The sequence below is a fragment of the Oryctolagus cuniculus genome, chromosome 12 (assembly GCF_051225735.1).
Source record: "Oryctolagus cuniculus isolate XC-2025 breed Fujian yellow rabbit chromosome 12, ASM5122573v1, whole genome shotgun sequence".
Taxonomy (NCBI): Eukaryota; Metazoa; Chordata; class Mammalia; order Lagomorpha; family Leporidae; genus Oryctolagus; species Oryctolagus cuniculus.
The window spans coordinates 113,301,931-113,326,036 of NC_142878.1; the positions used below are offsets into that span (position 1 = coordinate 113,301,931).

A 24,106-nucleotide genomic window follows, 5' to 3' on the forward strand; every position below is an offset into this window, starting at 1 on the left:
TTAGAAATAACAAGAACTGCAGGCTGTCTATGCCAAATTGAGTATTTAGTGTTTTCTTTTCAAATGCTTCCTAAGAGCACCACAGAAATTAAAACAGAGGATTGACCTTTGACTTAAGGTAAACAGGATCAGAGTAAAGAATGAATTAGAGTCACAAGAAGTGAGAGATTCACATTGAGGACACTGTAGCAATCCAGTGGCAGGCCATAGTGATAATTCAGGAGGTGATTTCACCAAGTTGAACCTAATTGGCTTTTCATATTATGCTCTTTTTTAAAAACTTTTATTTAACAAATATAACTTTCCCAAGTACAACTTATGAATTACAACTGTGGCTTTTCCCCCCACATAAGTCCCCTCCAACCCACAACCCTCCCATCTCCCACTCCCTCACCCATTCCATTCACATCAAGATTCATTTTCAATTATCTTTATATACAGAAGATCAATTTAGTATATATTAAGTAAAGATTTCAACAGTTTGCACCCACACAGAAACACAAAGTGTAAAGTACTCTTTGAGTACTAGTTGTAGCATTAATTCTCATTGTACAACACATGAAGGACAGAGATCCTACATGGGGAGTAAGTGCACAGTGACTCCTGTTGTTGATTTCACAATTGACACTCTAGTTTATGGCATCAGTAATCACCCTAGGCTCTTGTCATGAGTTGCCAAGGCTATGGAAGCCTTTTGCGTTCACCGTCTCTGATCTTATTTAGACAATGTCATAGTCAAAGTGGACGTTCTCTCCTCCCTTTAGAGAAAGTCATCTTCCCTCACTTGGGAGAGGATATGCTCCAGAGACACTGTGTGGGCATACGGCCTTGACCTAACGAATCAAGGAAGTCCCCCACTAAGCACAGGACATACGTATGATCTGATACACCACTATCTGTTTGTCTAACATAGGGAAAACTCCTGCAAAATGCTATCAACAGTGGAGGTGCTAGGAATTTGCTTTGTTATGGCAGCAGTGCTGTGCGTGTCTTTCCTTTGGCTAGAGTTGGCATGCCATGCTGCTCTTAAGCACTCAGACATGGGAAAGATACCCCCCTCTCAGAATCCTGTGCAGATTATGAAAGATAGTGAATCTGTGAGTGATAAGAGCCTGACATTCCAGGTACCTGTCTCACAGAGAACAGTTGATGACTTAGGGAGAGAGAGCTCCAACAGGGAAAAAACAAGGTAGCAAACAAGGTAGGAAACAAGTTGCTCTTCGTGTGTGGCTTTGTGTTTTGCACAAAAGACTGAAGTGAGAAAGTTTTATTAAATAGTAACTTAGGAAAGCAGTACAAGATGGCCCAAGACCTCAGACCCCTGCACCCACTTGGGAGACCAGGAAGAAACTGCTAATGCCTGGCTTCGGATTGGCACAGCTCTGGCTCTTGTGGCCACCTAGGGAGTGAACCAGCAAATGGAAGACTTCATTCACTCTCTGACTCTTCTCTCTCTGTGTAACTCTGACTTTGAAATAAAATAAATATTAAAAAAAATTCAAGTCCACAGGGTAGTACTCTTTAAATCTGACTAGAAATTAGTTATTGGTAAATTTCTGAAATGCTAAAGTGAGTCTATATTGAGTTGGTTAAAGAAAAAAAGAAATGCAAATATTCTCTTGAGAATATATCTTGGACAGTTGGCAGTATAACTTGCACATATGGAAATATATGGCCGGTGCCGTGGCTCAATAGGCTAATCCTCCACCTAGCGATGCCGGCATACTGGGTTCTAGTCCCAGTCAGTGCGGTGTATTTTTTCCCGGTTGCCCCTCTTCCAGGCCAGCTCTCTGCTGTGGCCCAGGAAGGCAGTGGAGGATGGCCCAAGTACTTGGGCCCTGCACCCCATGGGAGACCAGGAGAAGCACCTGGCTCCTGGCTTCGGATCAGCATGGTGCGCCGGCTGCAGCATGCCAGCCATGGCAGCCATTGGAGGGTGAACCAATGGCAAAAGGAAGACCTTTCTCTCTGTCTCTCTCTCACTATCCACTCTGCCTGTCAAAAAAAAAAAAAGAAATATATGGAGATTTATTTAAGGATCTGCTTTTTTTTTTTTTTTTTGACAGGCAGAGTGGACAGAGAGAGAGAGAGACAGAGAGGAAGGTCTTCCTTTGCCGTTGGTTCACCCTCCAATGGCCGGCGTGGCCAGTGTGCTGTGGCTAGCACACCACGCTGATCCGAAGCCAGGAGCCAGGTGCTTCTCCTGGTCTCCCATGGGGTGCAGGGCCCAAGGACTTGAGCCATCCTCCACTGCACTCCCAGGCCACAGCAGAGAGCTGGCCTGGAAGAAGGGCAACCGGGACAGAATCCGGTGCCCTGACCAGGACTAGAACCCGGTGTGCTGGCACTGCAAGGTGGAGGATTAGCCTAGTGAGCCACGGCACCAGGAAATGTAATCTTATGTTCCCTTGATTCACCAGCTCAGGTTCATGAGAAGGACTGTCTAGGCTGCCAAAAGATATTGCAAACTTTTAACAGTAAAACAAAAAATTCCAAAATGTGCAATACAGAAATGTCAGTTAAATTTCAAAGGATTTCCAACTAGATTCACAGGCGACTTCTCATTAGAATCTTTATGATCTATGAGAGAATGGAAAGACATAGTGTGAATCTTAAGAGAAAAAAAAATCAGTCCACTGAGAATACTATACCCTGCAAAGTACTCATTTATGTTGAATGTGAAGTAAAGAACTATCAAACAAAAGAAACTGAATTTGTCAACACTCACCCAGCCTGACTAAAGAAGCTTTCATGTGTTATGAGTTGTGATGTACAGCAAAAAGCTTTTCTGTGTCATAACATTAATGAGGTTACTCTCCTGTGTGAATTCTCTGATGCATTATGAGTTGTGACTTCTGGCCAAAGGTTTTCCCACAATCATTACACTCATAAGGTTTCTCTCCTGTGTGAATTCTCTGATGGATTTTGAGTTGTAACTTATAGCTGAAGGCTTTTCCACAGTCATTACATTCATAAGGTTTCTCCCCTGTGTGAATTCTCTGATGTTTCTTCAGGTCTGACATTTGGACAAATGCTTTTCCACAGTCATTACATTCATAAGGTTTCTCCCCTGTGTGAATTCTCTGATGGGTTATGAGATGTGACTTCTTGCCATAGGCTTTTCCACACTCATTACATTCATAAAGCTTCTCCCCTGTGTGAATTCTCTGATGGGTTTTGAGTTGTGACTTACTCCTGAAGGCTTTTCCACAGCCATTGCACTCATAAGCTTTCTCCCCTGTGTGAACTCTATGATGGATTTTGAGTTGTGACTTACTCCTGAAGGCTTTTCCACAGTCATTACATTCATAAGGTTTCTCCCCTGTGTGAATTCTCTGATGGACTTTGAGTTGTGAGTTAGAGCTTAAGGCTTTTCCACAGTCATTACATTCATAAGGTTTCTCCCCTGTGTGAATTCTCTGATGGACTTTGAGTTGTGACTTAACGCTGAAGGCTTTTCCACAGTCATTACATTCATAAGGTTTCTCCCCTGTGTGAATTCTCTGATGGATTATGAGTTGGGACTTACAGATGAAGTCTTTTCCACAGTCAGGACATTCATAAAGTTTCTCTCCTGTGTGAATTCTCTGATGCATTATGAGTTGTGACTTATAGCTGAAGGCTTTTCCACAGCCATTGCACTCATAAGCTTTCTCCCCTGTGTGAATTCTCTGATGGATTTTGAGTTGTGACTTACTCCTGAAGGCTTTTCCACAGTCATTACATGCATAAGGTTTCTCTGCAGAGTGAATTCTCTGATGGACTTTGAGTTGTGACTTACTCCTGAAGGCTTTTCCACAGTCATTGCATTCATAAGGTTTCTCCCCTGTGTGAATTCTCTGATGGGTTATGAGATGTGACTTCTTGCCATAGGCTTTTCCACACTCATTACATTCATAAGGTTTCTCCCCTGTGTGAATTCTCTGATGGATTATGAGTTGTGACTTACAGATGAAGTCTTTTCCACAGTCGGGACATTCATGAAGTTTCTCCCCTGTGTGAATTCTCTGATGGATTTTGAGTTGTGACTTATAGCTGAAGGCTTTTCCACAGCCATTGCACTCAAAAGGTTTCTCCCCTGTGTGAACTCTATGATGGATTTTGAGTTGTGACTTACTGCTGAATGCTTTTCCACAGTCATTACATTCATAAGGTTTCTCCCCTGTGTGAATTCTCTGATGGACTTTGAGTTGTGACTTATTCCTGAAGGCTTTTCCACAGTCATTACATTCATAAGGTTTCTCCCCTGTGTGAATTCTCTGATGGATTATGAGTTGTGACTTACAGATGAAGTCTTTTCCACAGTCAGGACATTCATGAAGTTTCTCCCCCGTGTGAATTCTCTGATGGGTTTTGAGTTGTGACTTATAGCCGAAGGCTTTTCCACAGCCATTGCACTCATAAGGTTTCTCTCCTGTGTGAATTCTCTGATGTATTACAAGATGTGACTTCTTGCCAAAGGCTTTCCCACAGTCTTTACATTCATTAGGTTTGTCCTCTGTATGAATTTCCTGATGTCTAATATCATCTACCTTCGGGTATATGGCTTTTCCACATTCATTACACTCTTGCAAGTTTTCCTGTAAGGAAGTACTGTGAATGATGGTATGGCAGGACTTAGACCTAAAGGATTTTCCATGAGACTTACATGCATAGGGTTTTTTCTGTATATGTTGTCTCTGATTTATTAAAAGATCTGATTTGTAAAGAAGAGGTTCCACATATCCCATATCTTCATAGACTTTCTCTCCTGTGTTGATTTGTTGATGCTTACTGAGGTTAGCATTTTTATGAAGAGTTTTTTCTATTTGAGTTGTCTTTCCAACAGTGACAGTTGACTTATTACAGGAGTCTCCCATATGGACCATGCCAAATCTAAAGAATATCTTCTTCCTTTTGAAGTCTTTCCCTTGTCCACTATGTTCCAATGAAGGCTTCACAGTCTGAATCTTGTGATACTCACTAAGAGGCTCATAGCACTGGGCAGAGTTCCCAGGTATCTTAGCAGCATCAACTTTCTCTCTAGCTTGCAGCTCATCAGCCCCACCATTGGGATACACATTGTGACACACATTGCATTTCTCAGGTTTCATTGATGAATAATTTCTTTTTTTGTTAACCAGTTTTGAAACATGACTTGAATTTAAATTAAGTCTTTTATTTAATTCAACTCTTCTGGGAGTTGATGTCTTATTATTTGTAATAACATTCTGCTTAACATTTTTTTCTCGAATTTCCTGGTTGGTCCTAATAATGTCATCACTCTTCATGGCAACTGAAATGAGACAAAAAAAAAATCACTGAATCACATATAATTACTTTCTTCTGGAATACTGATGTAAGGGAAATGAAGATTGTAACATAATCAGTACAAGACATTTATGCTCATTATATGTTTGTTTTTTTCCCTTAAGACATTGATATATTAGGTTGTACCAATAGATTTCTCTGTTCAATCATTTACTACTTGAATTTTATTCAAGTATGGCAAATGGCTTTCCTGGTTAGATTTGTTAATTCACTGCTTAGGGTGCCTGTATCTCAAAATAGTGCCAGTTTGAGCCCTGGCTACTCTGATTCCATTAAAGCTCTTGCATATATAAATGAGAAGGCAGCAAATAATGAATCATGTGCTTGGGACCTGTGATAAATCAGGTTAGACTAGATGAAGTTCCAGCCTTTTGGCTTCAGACTAGTCAGACCTAACAGTTGCAGACATTGGAGAAGTGAGCTAATAAATGATCTTTCTCTTCTCATTGTCATTCTACCTGTAACAATGATGAGACAATTATAAGATTTTAAAGAATGGATAAATATTTAGTAAATATATTCCCCCATTGCCTAGTAAACAGTTTATTCCCTTTCCTTCTTCTTTAGTTAATTTTTCTTAAAAAGTTTATGTTGTGTGCTCTCTGATATTTCAATCATAAATATGGGAATGCTTTACTGGATCATTTTCTTGCAGGTGCAGAAGAGTGAAATGTGTCTGTACTCTAAACAGTATCACATGTAAGGAACAAGACTTGAATCTATAGTTATCTCATGTTCACTCTTCCCAGGGAAACATTTGTGGGATTTTTCAAATGAGAAACTCTGCTTTTATCTGCACTCTATGATAGCTTCCCCATATTCCTAAGGAAATCTAACATCTTCAGCTTCTCAGAACTACAACAGGTACAGAAACATTGCAATATACCACCTCGGGTATACCCTCTCTAACAGCTGAAACAATTTATTTTTGCAACCCAGAGTGTGTTTGCCTTCTTTGAAAAATATTTTCTAGCTCATTCTGAAATTACTAGTCTTGGTTATCTCCCCTCAGGTTTTTCTATTAACACTCATATGTGATAATTTGAGTTTCTGGAGGCTTTTGATCAGCTGTCTCTTATATTCAAAGAAATCTTAATTTCCTATTCCTTTCTTATCTTTTTTTCTTTGAGACAGAATTCATACTTCAAACTACATATTTGAGACAATCAACATAAAACCATGAGGTTACTTGACCTTGGGATTCAGAATCTCAAGACTTTATTGGTGGGTTTAGGATCACTTATTTTCATGTTTCTATAAAAGTTCCTGCTTACTTCAGGACTTCTGATGTCACAGCACAGAGGCTTATTTCTGACCATCTCTTAGCATTCCCTTATTTATTTACATCCTTGAGAGTCAGAGAGATGGAGAATGAGACACACAGAGAGAATGAAACAGAAGGTTGCCAACCACAGGCTCTCTCCTCAAATGTTTTTAACAACCTACTTTTTTCTTATTTTATTTGGAAAGGCACAGAGAAAGAGAAAAGAGAGAGACAGAGATCAGATTTATTGGTTCAGTCATGAGATCCATAAAATAACAAGTTCTGTGCCAGGCCAAAACCATGAGTGGAAACTCATCTGAAAGAAGTTTTTCTAACTTGCCCAACTAACAAGAAATGAAGAAAAGAATAAATGCATGAAGGAAAAGGTATTAAATATAGAGAATTTGGGGAATGTATCTAACCTAGAAAAAGCCTTAGTAACATCAGAAAAGGATTGCAACTTTTTTTTTAATCAAAGGATGTCTTTATCAAGAACACAGAGATTTAGAGATCAAATGGCATCCCTAGATACTCTAGAATCCCTTGTCTGATGCACAAAGCCAGATATCATCAGGAGTAACACTTGGGAAAAAGTCATGGAAAGAGCATCAGTGAACATCTGTTGCAATCTTTCTGCCTTGGCCTCCCTCACCATTAAGTACGTACTGACCTGGAAGGTTCTGATTTAGGAATTCGCTCGCCATCCATGGCTCTGCTCCTTGCTCCAACTTAAAGATCAAATCGGGTTTGGTAATGCAGTGTCCTATTAATGCAAACAATGTGGACTTTGTGAAATCACTATCTTGGGTTATTTAAAGGAAAACAGCTTATTTCAGGAGCTATGCAACAAATGTTCCAATTTGGATCCTTTCCTAGATGATACACAGTAGGATTATTCATGGACACAAATTCTCTAACTGCACATCATTAAACTTTATAAAGTCTTCACTTATTTTTCAAATAGCAAGACAATGTGTTCATTAGACATGTGATGGGTGCCACTCACCCAAGAAGAGCAGGCTGCTGTAGGTCTCCAGCATCACATCCCTGTACAGGATTTTCTGAGCTTTGTTCATGTTCTGCCATTCCTCCCAGGTAAAGTAAACAGCCAGGTCCTCAAATGCTATCATCACCTGTAATAGAACACTAGTGGTCAACAGATCAACTGTCACAAAGCAAATACTGGTGGTTTTTACCTTACAGATGGGTATGAAGGAAGAGGGAAGGATGTGCTTTCATTTTAGACTTGTTGAGCATTTGGACAGCCACACAGAAGCACTCAGCAGGGAGTCAAACCTATGGCCTACAGGCTGTGAAAAATGCCCCAACTGGAAGAAAACATGGGTTTCAGGTCACAAAGGGCCATGTATTTCAAGGGGAATTGCACCCAGGCTGAAAGGAGGACAATATTGAATCTCTCTCTCTCTCTCTCTTTTTTTTGGGGGGGGGGGCCCAAGATCAGTTTAATATTTCACTCTCTAGAGAAAAAGCCCATCTTAAGCACAAGGGTAAGACAGCTGTCACAAATACAGAGAAACATAATAAAGATAAACAACACTGTTAGAGGAAGTAGTAAAGGGCAGGGGAGAAAAACCCAAGAGAATGAACCTTTCCCATAATGACTAACAGCATCCTGTAGATGCCCATGGTTGAAGGCAAGCAGATTGCTTATTTCACAGCTCTCCTAGGGATCCTAGAAGCAGTGGTGGTCCTGATAGAATGCCATTAGACTACTGCTCAAAATACAGCCTCCCCAATTAAAAATGTGATTGGCACTTTGTAAACAGGAACATGGTCAAAATACAATGAAAACCTTACAGAATTTGTGAAGTCAGGCTGGAGTGAGTCTCTGACCCATGACACTCAATCTTTTCCTCATCCAGAAAAATTATTGAAGGTGAGAAATGAAGCTATGCAAAAAAGCCTATCCACATGATAGGCATTCCATAAGTGATAATTTCCATCTATAAAATGGGGATAGTACCCATTTCCCAGGAGTGTGTTGGGGATTAAACAGGAGTGTCTGAAAAGCATATGGCTTGATGTTAAGTGCTCAGTAATATTAATAGCAGTCCATAAATCATAACCACCACAGGAGATATCCTAAAGCAAATTCAATAGCAGCAAAAACCACATGGGCCTTTTCTGAGTTACTACATTTAAAATTATTTTTTAGAGTTACCAAGTGTTATTGTATTTATGACACGTTTTCCAGGAAAAGATTAACAAAAACCTTCAATATTTGTACTCACCAATATTTTTTGAACCACTTCTCAACTGAATATGCAACTTAATTTTTGTGCCCCTTGAAAGTTTTAACCTCAATTCAAAAGGAAATGGAGAAGGGAGGAAGAGGGCAAAATACCTGTGAACTATATAGATATTAACTTTTTTTATTATTTTTAATTTTTATTTTTTTATTTTTTGACAGGCAGAGTGGCCAGTGAGAGAGAGAGACAGAGAGAAAGGTCTTCCTTTTGCTGTTGGTTCACCCTCCAATGGCTGCCGCAGCCAGAGCACCATGCTGATCCAATGGCAGGAGCCAGGAGCTTTTCCTGGTCTCCCATGGGGTGCAGGGCCCAAGCACTTGGGCCATCCTCCACTGCACTCCTGGGCCACAGCAGAGAGCTGGCCTGGAAGAGGGGCAACCAGGACAGAATCCAGAGCCCCAACCGGGACTAGAACCTGGTGTGCCGGCGCCTCAAGGCGGAGGATTGGCCTAGTGAGCTGCGGGGCCAGCCTAAGATATTAACTTTGGAAAATACAAGGAATCTCTACCCATAATAACTACCACTAGAATGCTATTATGTAAAGGCATAAAACAAGATACATTTTCTAATTAAATCTAGCCATTTTTGCTGGAAATTTTAGATTCCATTATACCAACTTTATTTTCTCCACAAAAACTAAGTCATAAAAACATTTTTCCATTTGACTCAAAACAAAAAATGAAAACAAGCAACAGAGGTGAACTAAGAGAAAAATGGCTTCTAACCTCAGATCTACTGGCTCTTTGATCCTCGGCAAGTTTAACAAGTTTTTTTTTTTTTTTTTTTAATAAAATAGGGATTGGGGTGAGAGCTGTGGCATAGCGAGTAAGGCCGCCACCTGCAGTCCCAGCATCCCAAATGGCAGTGGTTCAAGTCCCAGCTGCTCCACTTTTGATCCTGCTCTCTGCTATGGCCTGGGAAAGCAGTAGAAGATGGCTAAAGTCCTTGGGCCTCTGCACCCATGTGGGAAACCCCGTAGAAGCTCCTGGCTTCTGGCTTTGGATCTGCGCAGCTCCAACCATTGAGGCCAATTGGGGAGTGAATCAGTGGATGGAAGATCTTTCTCTCTCTCTCTCTCTGCCTCTCCTCTCTCTGTGTAACTCTGACTTTCAAGTAAAATAAATAAATCTTTAAAAACAATAAAATAGGGATTAAAAATACCTCCATTTTACACCTCCCTTAAAGTTAATGTGTATTCTCCTGTATTTTCAAAACTCTTGTAAGTTAAATTCCATCTCCAAATTTTAAGATTCATAACTTTACATGCAAGTTATAAAAACATGGCAAAATATGACAAAACTCGTGATGGAACCAATGTATAACTAAACAAAAAATTCATATCCTGGGCCGGCGCCGCGGCTCACTAGGCCAATCCTTCACCTTGCGGCGCCGGCACACCGGGTTCTAGTCCTGGTCGGGGCGCTGCATTCTGTCCCGGTTGCCCCTCTTCCAGGCCAGCTCTCTGCTGTGGCCAGGGAGTGCAGTGGAGGATGGCCCAAGTGCTTGGGCCCTGCACCCCATGGGAGACCAGGAAAAGCTCCAGGCTCCTGCCATCGGATCAGTGCGGTGCGCTGGCCACAGCGCGCAGGCCGCGGCAGCCATTGGAGGGTGAACCAACGGCAAAAGGAAGACCTTTCTCTCTGTCTCTCTCTCTCACTGTCCACTCTGCCTGTCAAAAAAAATAAAAAAATTCATATCCTAATAAGGAACTAAGGAATCAAAAGCATTTTGTGAGACTATAAAAGTTATTTTTTCACTATACACAGAACATGCCCCTGTAAAATGTACATGTAAATCAATTAAAATTACTATTTGGTGAATTTATTCTCATTACAGAACATATTAAATCAGTAGGGATAACAGCGCTCAAGTCTGCCTCAAAATAATCTAATTATAGCACCCAGAAACTCTTTTATATCTGATGCAAAGTTAAATACTTATTTGTGGGATTATTTCCTAACGTATTTAACGAGGCAGAGTTAACAATTTAATATAACTCTAGTATATTACAGTAATGGCACAATAAATCAGTGCACCACAGATTGAAACACCATTTTTTCATTATGAATGGGGTGCAAAGAAATACTGGATACTTTTTTTTTTTTTTACTTATTTGACAGGTAGAGTTAGACAGTGTGAGAGAGAGACAGAGAGAAAGGTCTTCCTTTCATTGGTTCACCCTGCAAATGGCCGCTATGGGCAGTGCTGCACTGATCTGAAGCCAGGAGCCAGGTGCTTCCTCCTGGTCTCCCATGCGGGTGCAGGCACCCAATCACCTGGGAAATCCTCCACTGCCTTCCTGAGCCACAGCAGAGAGGTGGACTGGAAGAGGAGCAGCCAGGACTAGAACCCGGTGCCCATATTGGATGCCGGCACGCAGGCAGAGGATTAGCCAAGTAAGCCATGGCGCCGGCCACAGACACTTTTTGAAAGGTAGATAAACCACAAAATTTCCTATCTTTGATAGTATATCAGGTTTTATAATTACATTAAAATGTGAATGGTGTAATATAGCCACAAATAATACACCTCAAACAAAACAGTGAGGCCATCTGTAATGATACACTAGAATGTGCTCAGTAGACATTTATTGAATATGGGAATTATCTATTTTTCTATCCAATTACTTTGTACAATGTTTTGCCCAGTCTTAAGTGCTCAATAAATATTCACTGAACATACTGATTAGGAAAGAAGTGAGAAGAGATGGGCCCCCTCAAACTGGATGTCAAGTATAAATGGAATCTACATTGGAAAAAGTGGTTAAAGAAGTCAACTATATGTGGTTTTTAAGCAAATATACTCAGATGCCAACAAAGCAAATGATTAAGCAGAAAATACTGGCACCAGAATAAACAAAGGCAAAGTTTGCCAATAATGGCTAAAAAGGAATTTTAAGGAGAATCCAGAAAAAATGTATATTGGACGATACCTCTTCCCACCCAATTCAGTTTGAGACAGACCAATAGAGGCACTGTAAGAGACTATGGCTGTCTTCCTTGATATCCAGACATCCTAGTTTTAAATAATTTATTAGGGACCTGTTACCCATGAATCAATATAAACCTATTCATATTTAGGGATTAGTTGCCACAAGTACAAAGTTGAACTTCCTTTTATTTGTCTTAAAATGCTTACTTTCAAACTTGAAGGGACTTCAATTATTCCATGTAGATTTTGATAATTCTTTTGTCTTTTCAGACCAGAGTCAAAATATCCGTACAGTATTCATACTGCAGCACCTTCCACCCACCCTTTGATCGCTTGAACTGCACTTGTATGGTTCTTTTTTTGCTTTCAGATCTTTTTTGAAGTGTAATAAGCAGAACTGTACTGGGTATTCCAGCTGCAGTTTGATCAATCATTGTCGGAATGGCTTCTGGTAGGGCGAGGTCTTCCAGTTGGTCTACTGTTTCTAGGACTATAAGATCTTCTATAGTTGTAATCAAAAGAACAACTTCTTAAACTCCTGACTCTCTGCTATGGGCTGGGAATGCAGTAGAAGATGGCCCATGTCCTTGGGCCCCTGCACCCACATGGGAAATCCAGAAGAATCTCCTGGCTCCTGGTTCCTGATTGGGACAGTTCCGGCCACTGTGGCCATCTGGGGTGAACTAGCAGATGAAAGACCTCTCTCTCTGCCTCTCCTTCTGTGTGTAACTTTCATTTTCAAATAAATAAATCTTCAAAAAAAAAAAGTAGCCCTGGAATCACACAAATGAATTCATTGGAGATCATAACTTTATGTTTCACATTTCTGCTTATATGTGGTCATATTTTTGTTATATTTTAGGAAACTTATTAGCACATGGAGTCTGAGTTAGTGTAGTTTGATGATTCAGAAAATAGGAAAAAGCTCACAGTAATTTTCTGAAGCTGCATGAATACTAAATATTGGTCAAGACTTTCAAGAAGAAATTACTGACAGTGAAGTGGGAAAATTTTGATATGGTTTTTGATGTCACACAATCCATATGTAACATCAAGATCAAAAGGAAAGCCATGCTCAGGGAGTCTTCTAAAGCAATACTTATTTGAAACTGGTGAGTTTCTGAAAGTAATCTGAAAAATCAATGTTTTTTTTTTTTAAAGATTTGTTTATTTGAAAGTCAGTGTTACACAGACAGAAGGAGAGGCAGAGAGAGAGAGAGACAGTCTTCCATCTGTTGGTTCACTCCCCAAATGGCTGCAATGCCTGGAGCTGTGCTCATCCAAAGCCAAGAGCCAGGAGCTTCTTCCAGGACTCCCACATGGGCAAAGGGGCCCAAGGTGTTGGGCCATCTTCCACTGCTTTCACAGGCCATGTCAGAAAGCTGGATCAGAAGTATAGCAGCTGGGACTTGAACCAGTGCCCTTATGGGATACTGGCACTGCAGGTGGCAGCTTTACCCACTACGCCACAGTGCCGGCCCCAATAAATGTGTTTTTTAAGTATAGCAAAATGAAATCACCATCCAAAAGTTAGGATGCCAGGCATCTACAAATCATCTGACACTACTCAATCCATCTATCTCCTGAAATATAATTTATTTCATCTTTTTACATGCAGAGACCCTCACAGACATTCCTTGAGCTACCAGGATGAATTCCTAGAATATAGAGGGCAGCAGCATGGCTCTAGATACCAAGTGTATGGCAGACTAGGTTTCACAGACCCCCATTTCTGAAAAACATGATAGCAGAATGAAGTAATGGGCATGTGGTAGAAAGCAATGTAGATAGTGACTCTCAGACATGAGGGGTTGTCCCTCCACCCCAGGCCACACCCTCAAGACCATTTAAGAAACATCTGCTATGCCCTTGCCTTCTTTCTAATCCATACACAACTTTTTTTTGAAGGCTGGTCCAGAACTGCCAATATCACCAGTCTTCCATAACTTATGGATGAGGTAAGGTAATATCAACTAAATCGTATTCATTCTGGTCAGTATGATTAATAACTGCTAGGATCATGCAAATCTAGGATCTTTGCATTTCAGTGATGTTTTGCTGTGCTCTGAAGTAGTAAGGTATTGTCTCAGAGAGCATCAAGTGATATTCTGTCAGAAATGATTCTTATTCCTGGAGTTCCCTTCTTCAAGTATCATAAAAGCTACTCACTTCCAAAGGAAATGGGACTGTCAGCCAGGACCCAAATGTCCATGTTGCTAGAAACTAGGTGTTGTATAAACTTCCATAACCTCAAATGAGTAGTGCTGCTCAGTCTACGCAGTGCAGGAAACTAGAAAATTCATTTGGAGAAGATATACCTACCATAAGCCCCACAAATGCAACTGTCACATAGTGTAAGTCAGCCTGCACATATCTCACAATGGTTTCTCAGGAAATGTGGGGACATTTCCCTAGTACTACTAATACACTTCATCTTACAGATGGGTAAACAGTGACAGGGGTACAATCTACATTCAGTCACCCCATACACATTTCAGCTAAAATGGTCTGAAAACCCATCTCCATCCTGTGGCCATCTTGGCTGAGACAGATTGTCTGTACCTTCTGTACACCTGGAGTCACACTGCATCATTTGACAAAAAAACAATCCTTGAAAGCCCAACCTTATTCACTCTTTCTCCAGCTCTGGAACTGAGGATTTACCACTGGTGTCTCTTCCTGGACCAGCCAAGATCTTTATGGTGGATCTGAATGACAGATTCTAACACCTCAGATCCATGACTGTCACTTATGCCAGCAAGAGACAGGCACCTGTACTGATCCCCAAGTTCCCTTATACCTCCACACTGACATTCACAGACACAGAAATCACCCACACAGTTCTTGAGTAATAGGAGGAAAGCCCAGCACCAGGAATTCTATGGAGATGGTGATAGTGGTTGGAACGGCACATGCTAAGAAGGAAGCCAGAGGAGAGTTTCCATGGTTCTGTCCTCCCGACATCATGGGCAGATGAGGCTACATTTCCCATAAAGCAATGCAGACCTCCATTAGGAAGCAGTGAGGATGACCCATATATTTACTGGATAATCAGCCTCCTGTGACACAGAGTATACATCAGAACTTGTCTAACCACATGAGATACCCACATAATACTCGAATTCCTCATTAATTCTTGGTTTGACAGATATACATTTCAAAGCAACATACAATAACTGGCAAAATTCAAATGTGGAAATAATTTTTGGAAATTGTGCAAATTTATTATTTAAAATTCTCATAATTAAATTGTGGTTCCAGAGCCTTTCATACAAATATTTAGGAAAAAAAAAACTCCAGGGACTCTTTTTAACATAATACATAATACATAATATTATGTACATACATATGTATTTAATGTACATAATACATAATATTATGTACATGCATATGTACATAATATACATAATACATTCGTATGTATTAATATCCCTGAAAAAAAGGATTTTAATCCTTTAAAATGATGCTTGACCTTACCTACTAAATTAATTTTGGTCCATCAATGGATCTCATTTCACAATGAGGAAAGATATTCTAATACATTAAGTGGATTAATATGGCTGGAAAACAGAGTGAGTGACATCTGAAATGTTTGTGAATATTTAAAATTGAACTACTTGGTAATTCTATACCCAGTTACTGAAATTTATCTACTCATCACTCCATCCAATTATTTGTGTATATTTAACAAAACTTTATTTATTCATTTATTTTTTTAATTTGGATTCTTCCACAAACTAGGCAAAGAGACAAACATGATCATGTCATGGAGCTCCTGCTTTTACTCCTTTTCTTGTCTAAATGAGGATGGGCTGAAATTATCAACTTCTTGAGGATCTGAGTGGTAGTGGCACAGGCCATTGACTCTTGGCCCACAGCTATTGGTCAGTTTTCTATGTATAATGTAATAATTGTGCTGTTCAAATTCCTGTATCATCTCTAATCTGGTATTTGCCTTTCAGTGACTTTATTCTACAAATTGAGGGAGGTCAGTCTTTTTTTTAAAATATTTACAGAATTCTTTTAAAGATTTATTTATTTACTTAAGAGGCAAAGTTGCAGAAAGTTTGTAAGTTACTTGGCTAGAGAAAATAAGAATTCATAGATCACAAACTAAAATAATAAAGATGGCCCTATAAAAAACTCAAGGTCTTCAAGCATTAACATTTATTACCCTAGACTTAATTATCAAAAAGCTGATTATTTCAACTATTCCCTATGTGGCAGCCCAATTTTATCTATTAAATCTGGAAAAAATAAATAGCACCTCATGTTAGATTACTAAAATCTTAATGCTATGTGCCACCCTTATGTCTACTGTACCTTATATCTAATACCAATGTATCTGATGTCTCTCATTAGATAAATGATGTGTCTCAACTATTACAAGTGTGGAGACTTTTATTCAAAGCTTTTCCAAAAGCCCCTCAGTCTCTGCCTTCACTTTGAAAGGACACTTCTAGGATATACATGGGCACCTCATTGATTTTGCCAGCAAACACATTTTTTTCAATGGGAATACAAGCATAAATCACATTGATAACATCCTCCTTGAATGACACTATTTGACACATTGTGAAGAACAAACAAGGCTAATATCTTACAGTTCATTTGGGCCATCTAGCCCAAACCTTGGAGAGTTGGAAACTGTTATACTGGGCCTACCCATAAATGGGACATTGTGCCAGGTGGGTTTTGTATACTTGAACTGCAAGGGCAGTATCACAGAAATTAATGCTCCAAACTGATCCAGCTCCCTGCTAATGTGTCTGGGAAAGTAACCACAGGATGTTCCAAATGCTTGGGCTCCTGCACTCATGTGAGACACCTGGAAGAAGCTCCAGGCTTTTGATATCAGTCTAGTCTAGCCACAATCATTGCAGCCATCTGGGGAGTGAACAAATCAGAAGATCAATCTCTCCCTCTCTCACTCTATGACACTTTCAAATGCATAAATAATCTTTTAAAAAGTAGATCATTTCAATGGATTCCCCAATCCTCAATCATGATGACTTTTACTACTTTACGTCTTTTTTATTCTTTTTTAAAGATTGACTCATTTGAAAGGCAGAGGGGATCTGGTGTGGTGGCACAATGGGCAAAGCTGCCACTCATTAAGTTGGCATCCTGTATAGGTGCCAGTTCAAGTCCCAGCTATTCCACTTTTAAACCAGCTCCTTGCCAATGGGCTGAGAAAAGGAAGATGGCCTAAGTACTAGGGTTCCTGCCACCCACATGGGAGACCCAGAAAAATCTCCTAGCTTCAGCCTGGCCACACTTTGGCCATTGTAGCCAACTCAGGAGAGAATCAGTTGATGGAAGATCTTGGTCTCTCCTTCTCTCTGGAACTCTTGACTTCCAAATAAATAAGTAAATATTTTTAAAATGATTTTTAAAAAAGGGAGAGAGACATACACACACAATGAGAAAGAGAGAGGGAGAGAGAGAGAGCAGAGAGATCTTCCAACTTCTGGTTCACTCTCTAAATGTCTGCAACAGCTGTGGCTGGACCATGCTCTCAAGTCCTCCACTTAGATGACAGAACAATTAGGTGACAGGAACTAAGGAATTTGAGACATCATCCACTGTTTCCCAGGGATATTAGCACAAAACTGGTTTGGAAGTGGAGTACCCAAAACTCAGATTACCAGTGCAATACAGACTGTGAGCATCTGATGAGATGGCTAACAAAATGGAAAACCTAAAAGAAATCAAGATTCCTGGACACAAACCAAATTTGGGTTATGAAGACACATAGAAAACCGAAACAAACCAAAATACAAGACAGATTGAATCAGTAATAAAGACCTTCCCGACAAAGGAAAGCCCAGGACCAGACGGCTTCACTGTTAAATTCTACCAGACTTTTAAAGAAGCACTAATTCCAATTCTTCTTCAGCTATTCAAAATTGTTGGAAGGGAGGGAATTCTCCCAAATTCCTTCTATTAGGCCAGCATCACCTTAATTCATAAACCAGAAAAAATATATACAACAAAGAAAGAGAATTATAGAATGAAAATCCTCATCAAAAGACTAGTTAATGGAATTTAATAATACATTAGAAAAATGATTCACATGGACCAAGAGGGATGTATCCCTGGTATGCAGAAATAATTCAATATAAGCAAATCAATAAATGTAATATGTCACATTAATCAACTGAATAAAAACCACATGATGATCTCAATTGATGCATAGAAAGCACTTGATAAAATACAATATGCTTTCATTATAAAACCCTTAAGCAAATTGGGTATAAAAGGAACATTTCTTAACACATTCAAGGCAATATATGATAAATCTTTAATCAATATCATACTGAATAAAAAATGTTGGAAGCATTTTCAATAAGATCTTGAACCAGACAAAGTTACTCATTCTTGCCATGCTATTCAAAAACAGTTCTAAATGTTTTAAACAGAACAATAATGCAAGAAAAAGAAATCAAATGGATACAAATTAGAATAGAGAAAGTCCAATTACTCCTGCCTGCAGATTACATAATCCTATATATAGGAAACCAAAAGACCCCACTAAAAGAATATTGGAACTCATAAGAGTTTAGTAAAGTTGCAAGATATAAAATCAACACACAAAATCTCATGGCTGATAAAGAACTTATCATGTCAGTACAATTTACAATAGCTAAAACACTTTTATTGTCCTGGAATAAATTTAATCAAGAAAGTGAAAGAACTCTACAATGGAAATTACAAAACATTAAATAGAAGAAAATGCACAAAAGGAAAAATATTCCCCATTACTAAATTGAAAGAACTGATATCACCAAAATGTCCATACTACCAAAAGCAGCTTTTAATTTTTTTTATTTTATTTTGCTTTATTTTTAAGGATCTACTCATTTATTTGAAAGGCAGAGTCACAGGGAGGCAGAGGCAGAGACAGGCAGGGAGACAGACAGAGGTCCTCCATTCACTGGTCCATGCACTCAGTAAAATTTAAAGCATAAGCTGCATTTAAGCAATATGGTAATCTAATGACCTTGGGAAGAGCAATCTGAGAGGAACAATTGAAATACAAACAAGACTTCATTAAATTGAATGATAACAATGAAAAGAAAATGATGTAGATGCCAATATTAATGACTTTTTTGAGGAATTTAAATTGATAAAGAGAACAGCTGGAATTGTGGCACAGTGGGTTAAGCTGCCACATGCCAGCAACCCATGTGAGTGCCAGTTTATGTCTAGGCTACTCCACTTCCAATTGAGCTCCCTGCTAATGCACTTGGGAAAGCAGCAGAAGATGGCCCAGGGTCTTGGACCCCTGCCTCTCATGTGCAAGACCTAGATGAAGCCCCTGACTTCAGTCTGGCCATGCCCCAGCTGCTGTGACTCTTCACAGAGTGAGCCAGTCAATGAAAGATCTCTGTATTTTCTTCTCTCTCTGTAACTCTGTCATTCAAATAAACAAATTTTTAATAAACAAGTTAATAAACTGATAAGAAGCAAAAAACCTACAATATTCTCATCTTATCCCAAAAAGATAAAAAAGAACAAATGCTTATGATGATGTGGGAAAAGATAACTCTCACATACTGTGGGTGAAAATGCCAATTAATTCAGGTGTGATGGAGAACAGTATGGTCATTCTTCAAAAAAGATAAAAATTGATCTATTAGATGACATACTTATCTTACTCCCGGCTATATATCAGAAGGAAATGAAACTTTCACATCAAAGAGACAGCAATTCTACTATAGTGACTATAACACTGTTCACAGCAGCCATGAACTATAACCAATCTAGCTGTCTATCAATGAAAAAGTGGACAAGGGAACATCATTTAGACACAAAAAAATACAACATTGTTACATCTTGCAAAATGTATAAAAAGATATCATCAAATTAATTGAAATAAACCAGACACAGAAACACAAATTCCCAGTTTCTTGTCATATATGGAAGTGAAACAAATGGATGTGAACATAGAATTGTGATTATGAAAGACTGAGAAGTGTGGAGGCTAGGGAGAGAGGGGGAATGGATAACAGGTAGCAAAGTACAGTGAGGCAGGAGTAACCCCTGCTGTTCCATAGTATAGCTAGATGACAATAGTGTACATATTAAGTACTGCATAAAGAACTGGAGGACAGGAGCTGGTAGCCTCAAAACAGGAAGAGGAAATGGAAACACCAGTTATCTAGCTTGATCAGTTTCTATGGTGTATATGTGTTCAAATACTGCACTATCCCCTATAATAATCAATGAGTAGCACACATTTGATTAAACTATTTCAATAAAATTTTAAAATTCAGAGGCATTTGTATATACTAACAATGAACTATTTGCAAATGAAATTAAGAAAACATTTCCATGTATAACAGCATAAAACACAGTTAGGAGACAATACCCTCCATACCTGTCACTTTTATTGAAATACACAGCCCCCAAATCAGCAGATCAACATGGCCTTTTCACTATAACTTTCTGATCAGCCTTTACATGATTTGCAACCGGATAAACTGGTGTTCCGAAAATGTTACTGTTGGGAAACTAAACTTGAACTCAAATGGGAGGATTCTTATACTGATCTATTCAAATATTGCTATCAAAATACACAGAGGGTCATTAAACTTTTATTTGTGTCTCACAGTTAAAATATAGACTGAGGGTGGGCATTTATCCTAATAGTTAAATAGTCCTTTATTGGAGTACCTGAGTTCAATTCCTAGACATGGATATAGCTCCTGACTCCAATATCTTGTTAGTGCAGACCCTGAGAAGCAGTGCCGATGACTCAAATGATTGGGTTCATGAAACTCACATGCAAAACCCGTATTGAGTTCTCAGCAACCAGCTTTTCCATGACCCTTACCATGGCATTTGTGGGCATTTATTTAATAAATTAGCAAACAGGAATCCTCTGTCTCAAAGTCTTTTAAATTAAATAAGAAAGGAATTCATCAAAGAAACAGAGATATAGATTTAGATGCCAGGTTACAAAAAGGAGTGTGATAAGTGTTAATATAATGAAATATTTACTTTATTTCCATCTGACCTAATGGGTAAATGTTTATTCAAAATGATAATATTAAAAAATGAACTGGGATCGCTTCTCGGCCTTTTGGCTAAGATCAAGTGTAAAAAATGAACTGGGTAGCTGTAGCTTCTCATAGATAAAAGAAGTTATAGAGGAGTGGGCATCATGGTGTCACCATATGCAATGGCAGTATCCCATACAGGTGCTGATTTGTGCTCCAACTGTTTCACTTCCAATGCAGGTCCCTAACAGCCCGAGAAAAATAACAAAAGTGGCCTGATTGGGCCCCTGACACTCCTACGGGAGACCCAGATGAATCTCCTGACTTCAGACTATTGCATCCTCAACTTTTGTAGTCATTTGAGGAGTGAACCAGCAGATAGAAGATATCTCTCTATCTCTGTAACTCTTTCAAATAGAAATTAAAAAAAATTATAGAAGGGGCAAGCACTGTGGTATAGTGGGTAAAGCAGCCACCTGCAGGGCTGGCATTCCATAGGGGCACTGGTTCATGTCCCGCTGCTCCATTTCCTATCCAGCTCTTTGCTATGACCTGGGAAAGCAGTGGAAGATGGCCCAAGCCCTTAGGCTCCTGTACCCACATGGGAGACCCTGAAAAAGCTCATGGATCCTGGCTTCAGATTGGCACAGCTCTGGCCATTGTGACCATCTGAGGAGTGAACCAGCGGATGATCTCACTCTCTTTCTCTCCCTCTTCTTCTCTCTCTGTGTAACCCTGACTTTCAAGTAAAATAAATAAGTCTTTAAAAAAAATTATAGAAATATGATTTGAGTGCCCAATAAACAGTGAACTGCTAATTGCAAGTGAGTTTATCAGTTATAAATGTATACAATTTCTAGGAAAATCATCAAAAAAATTTTAGGAAAAACTGATCCTTGATATAGCTTAATAATAGAGAAGACAAAATGAAATCCTATCAAAATGAGATATGGATATTTGGAAGAGTGGATAACAGGTTACTCATCATGTGTAGTAGTAACTGTATTTGAGTCCTGAAGAACTAGACAATGGCATTAAAATATACCAGAGTGTCTGTACCCTATACTACCAAGGGTACCAATTCTTAAACTAGCTGCCAACAACTGGTAACAGGGTCCAGAGATTCTTCCTCTACTACATAGAAAGGTAATACCAAGACACCTTTCTCTGGTGAGAATACAAATTGATTCAAAGGGGGCAATTCTTACATTTGGTCTTAACCAAAGGCAAGAAGAGAAATGAGCACATATCATATTGAGTCAATGGTAAGGCTCTGTTCCTCAATCCTAATCCTGCAAAGAACTCAGACAATGGCTACAGTCACCTCTGTGTTGCATGAGGAGCAAAGGGACTAATTTGGAAGATGACTAGGAATGGGATGTCATGACCTGGCTCCTATCATGCCATCTTGTAGAAAAAATCCTCATAGAAATGACAACTCCTAGAGCTGGCTAAATGGAATTATATTGACAAATCACATCTGCTTTCTGTCCACTCTTTTGTTCACTTAAAGAAAACAGCAAGCACTTGATCAATTTTATGTCTCTTCATTCAAAAAAAATATTTCTTCACTCATTCATTTACTTGAAAGAGTGAACAAAAGAGGAGAAATGCACAAAAAAGAAATTTAGACAATCTTCCATCTGTTGGTTTTCTTCCCAAATGAAACTGGGCCATGCTGACTCAGGAGCCAGGTTCTCTCATATTGCTGGACAGAATAGAATCTAAGGACATGGACCATCATATGTTGCTTCTCATTCTTCAGCATTAACAAGAAGCTAGGATGGAGTGGTGACAAGACAAGATTCCATGTACTCCATCATAGAATGAAGAGATCCCAAGTGGAAGCTTAACTCACTGCAACATAACACCCAACATAAGGCTTTCATTTTTAAACTTTTATCACCATGTAGCTTGCAATGAGACTGTGATTTCTGGATTATGAGATTTAAACTACCATCACTTAATTTTTTTTTTTTTTTTTTTGACAGGCAGAGTGGACAGTGAGAGAGAGAGAGACAAATTGAAAGGTTTTCCTTTGCCGTTGTTCACCCTCCAATGGCCGGCGCAGCCAGCGCGCTGTGGCCAGCACACCGCGCAGATCCGAAGCCAGGAGCCAGGAGATTCTTCCGGGTCTCCCATGTGGGTGCAGGGGCCATCTTCTACTGCTTTCCCAGGCCATAGCACAGAGCTGGATGGGAAGAGGAGCAGCCGGGTTCGATCCGGCACCCATATGGGATGCCAGAGCTTCAGGTCAGGGTGTTAATGAGCTGCGCCACAGCGCCAGCCCCAGCAAACTGTCAAATAGTTACCAAAGTTCCAATGTAAGCACTGGAGCTGTGGCACAGTGGGTTAAAGCCCTGGCCTGAAGCGCAGGCATATCATATGGGCATTGGTTCTAGTCCCAGCTACTCCTCTTTTGATCCAACTCTCTGCTATGGCCTGGGAAATCAGTAGAAGATGGCCTAAGTCCTTGGGCTCCTGCACCCACATGGGAAACCTGGAAGAAGCTCCTGGCTCCTGGCTTTAGATTGGCACAGCTCCAGCCATTGCGGCTATCTGGGGAGTGAACCAGTGGTTGGAAAACCTCTCTTTCTGTCTCAACCTCTCTCTGTAACTCCGTCTTTCAAATAAAAAAAAAAAGGTACATGTAGTTGAAAATATTTCTTCAATATCTAACACAAGCGTAAGCCAATTAGAACAGAGCTCTTCATAAATTTTCCATGTAGACATACAATATGTACACAAGTATAATACATAACATACATTACAAAAGAGAACAACAAAAGAATTTCAGTAATAGCTTTTTTTTTTTTTTAAGATTTTAAGGATCTTTTTCCTTGCGTTCACCTGAAGAAGAATGTAAGATTGGGATGAGAAACAATACAGGATGTGAGACTGCCTCTTTAAAGAAGGCAGGGGTAAAAAGAACCTAAAATGACTGAAGTTTATGTCCTTTTTAAAAAAAGAAAATTCATTTATTGTACTTGAAAGTCACAGTTCCACAGAGAGAAGAAGGAGAGGGAGAGGGAGGGGGAGGGGGAGAGGGAAAGGGAGAGGGAGAGAGAGAGAGAGAGAGAAAGAAAGAGAGAAAGAGAGAAAGAGAGAAAGGGAGGGAGGTCTTCCATCTACTGGTTCACTCCCCAGATGGCCGCAACAGCCAGAGCTGTGTCAGTCCAAAGCCAGGAGCCAGGAGCTTCTTCCAGATCTCCCATGTGGGTGCAGGGGCCCAAGGACTTGGGCCATCTTCCACTGCTTTCCCAGGCCATAGCAGAGAGTTGGATTGGAAGTGAAGCAGTGGGATCTTGAATCGGCACCCATATGGA

At 39.7% G+C, this 24,106-nt stretch overlaps 1 protein-coding gene across 1 annotated transcript in view; it reads right to left on the reverse strand.

The window, feature by feature from the left end:
* Positions 1 to 2,360: 2,360 nt before the first annotated feature.
* LOC100356931 (uncharacterized) overlaps positions 2,361 to 24,106 on the reverse strand; it is a 39,313-nt gene continuing 17,567 nt past the window's right edge. Inside the window, exons 2-4 of the mRNA XM_089309560.1 lie at positions 7,581 to 7,707; positions 7,245 to 7,337; positions 2,361 to 5,275 (exon numbers count right to left, since the gene is read on the reverse strand). Of these exons, the coding sequence (XP_089165686.1) occupies positions 2,811 to 5,275; positions 7,245 to 7,337; positions 7,581 to 7,707 (2,685 nt within the window). The 3' untranslated portion in view covers positions 2,361 to 2,810. The remainder of the gene's footprint in view (positions 5,276 to 7,244; positions 7,338 to 7,580; positions 7,708 to 24,106) is intronic.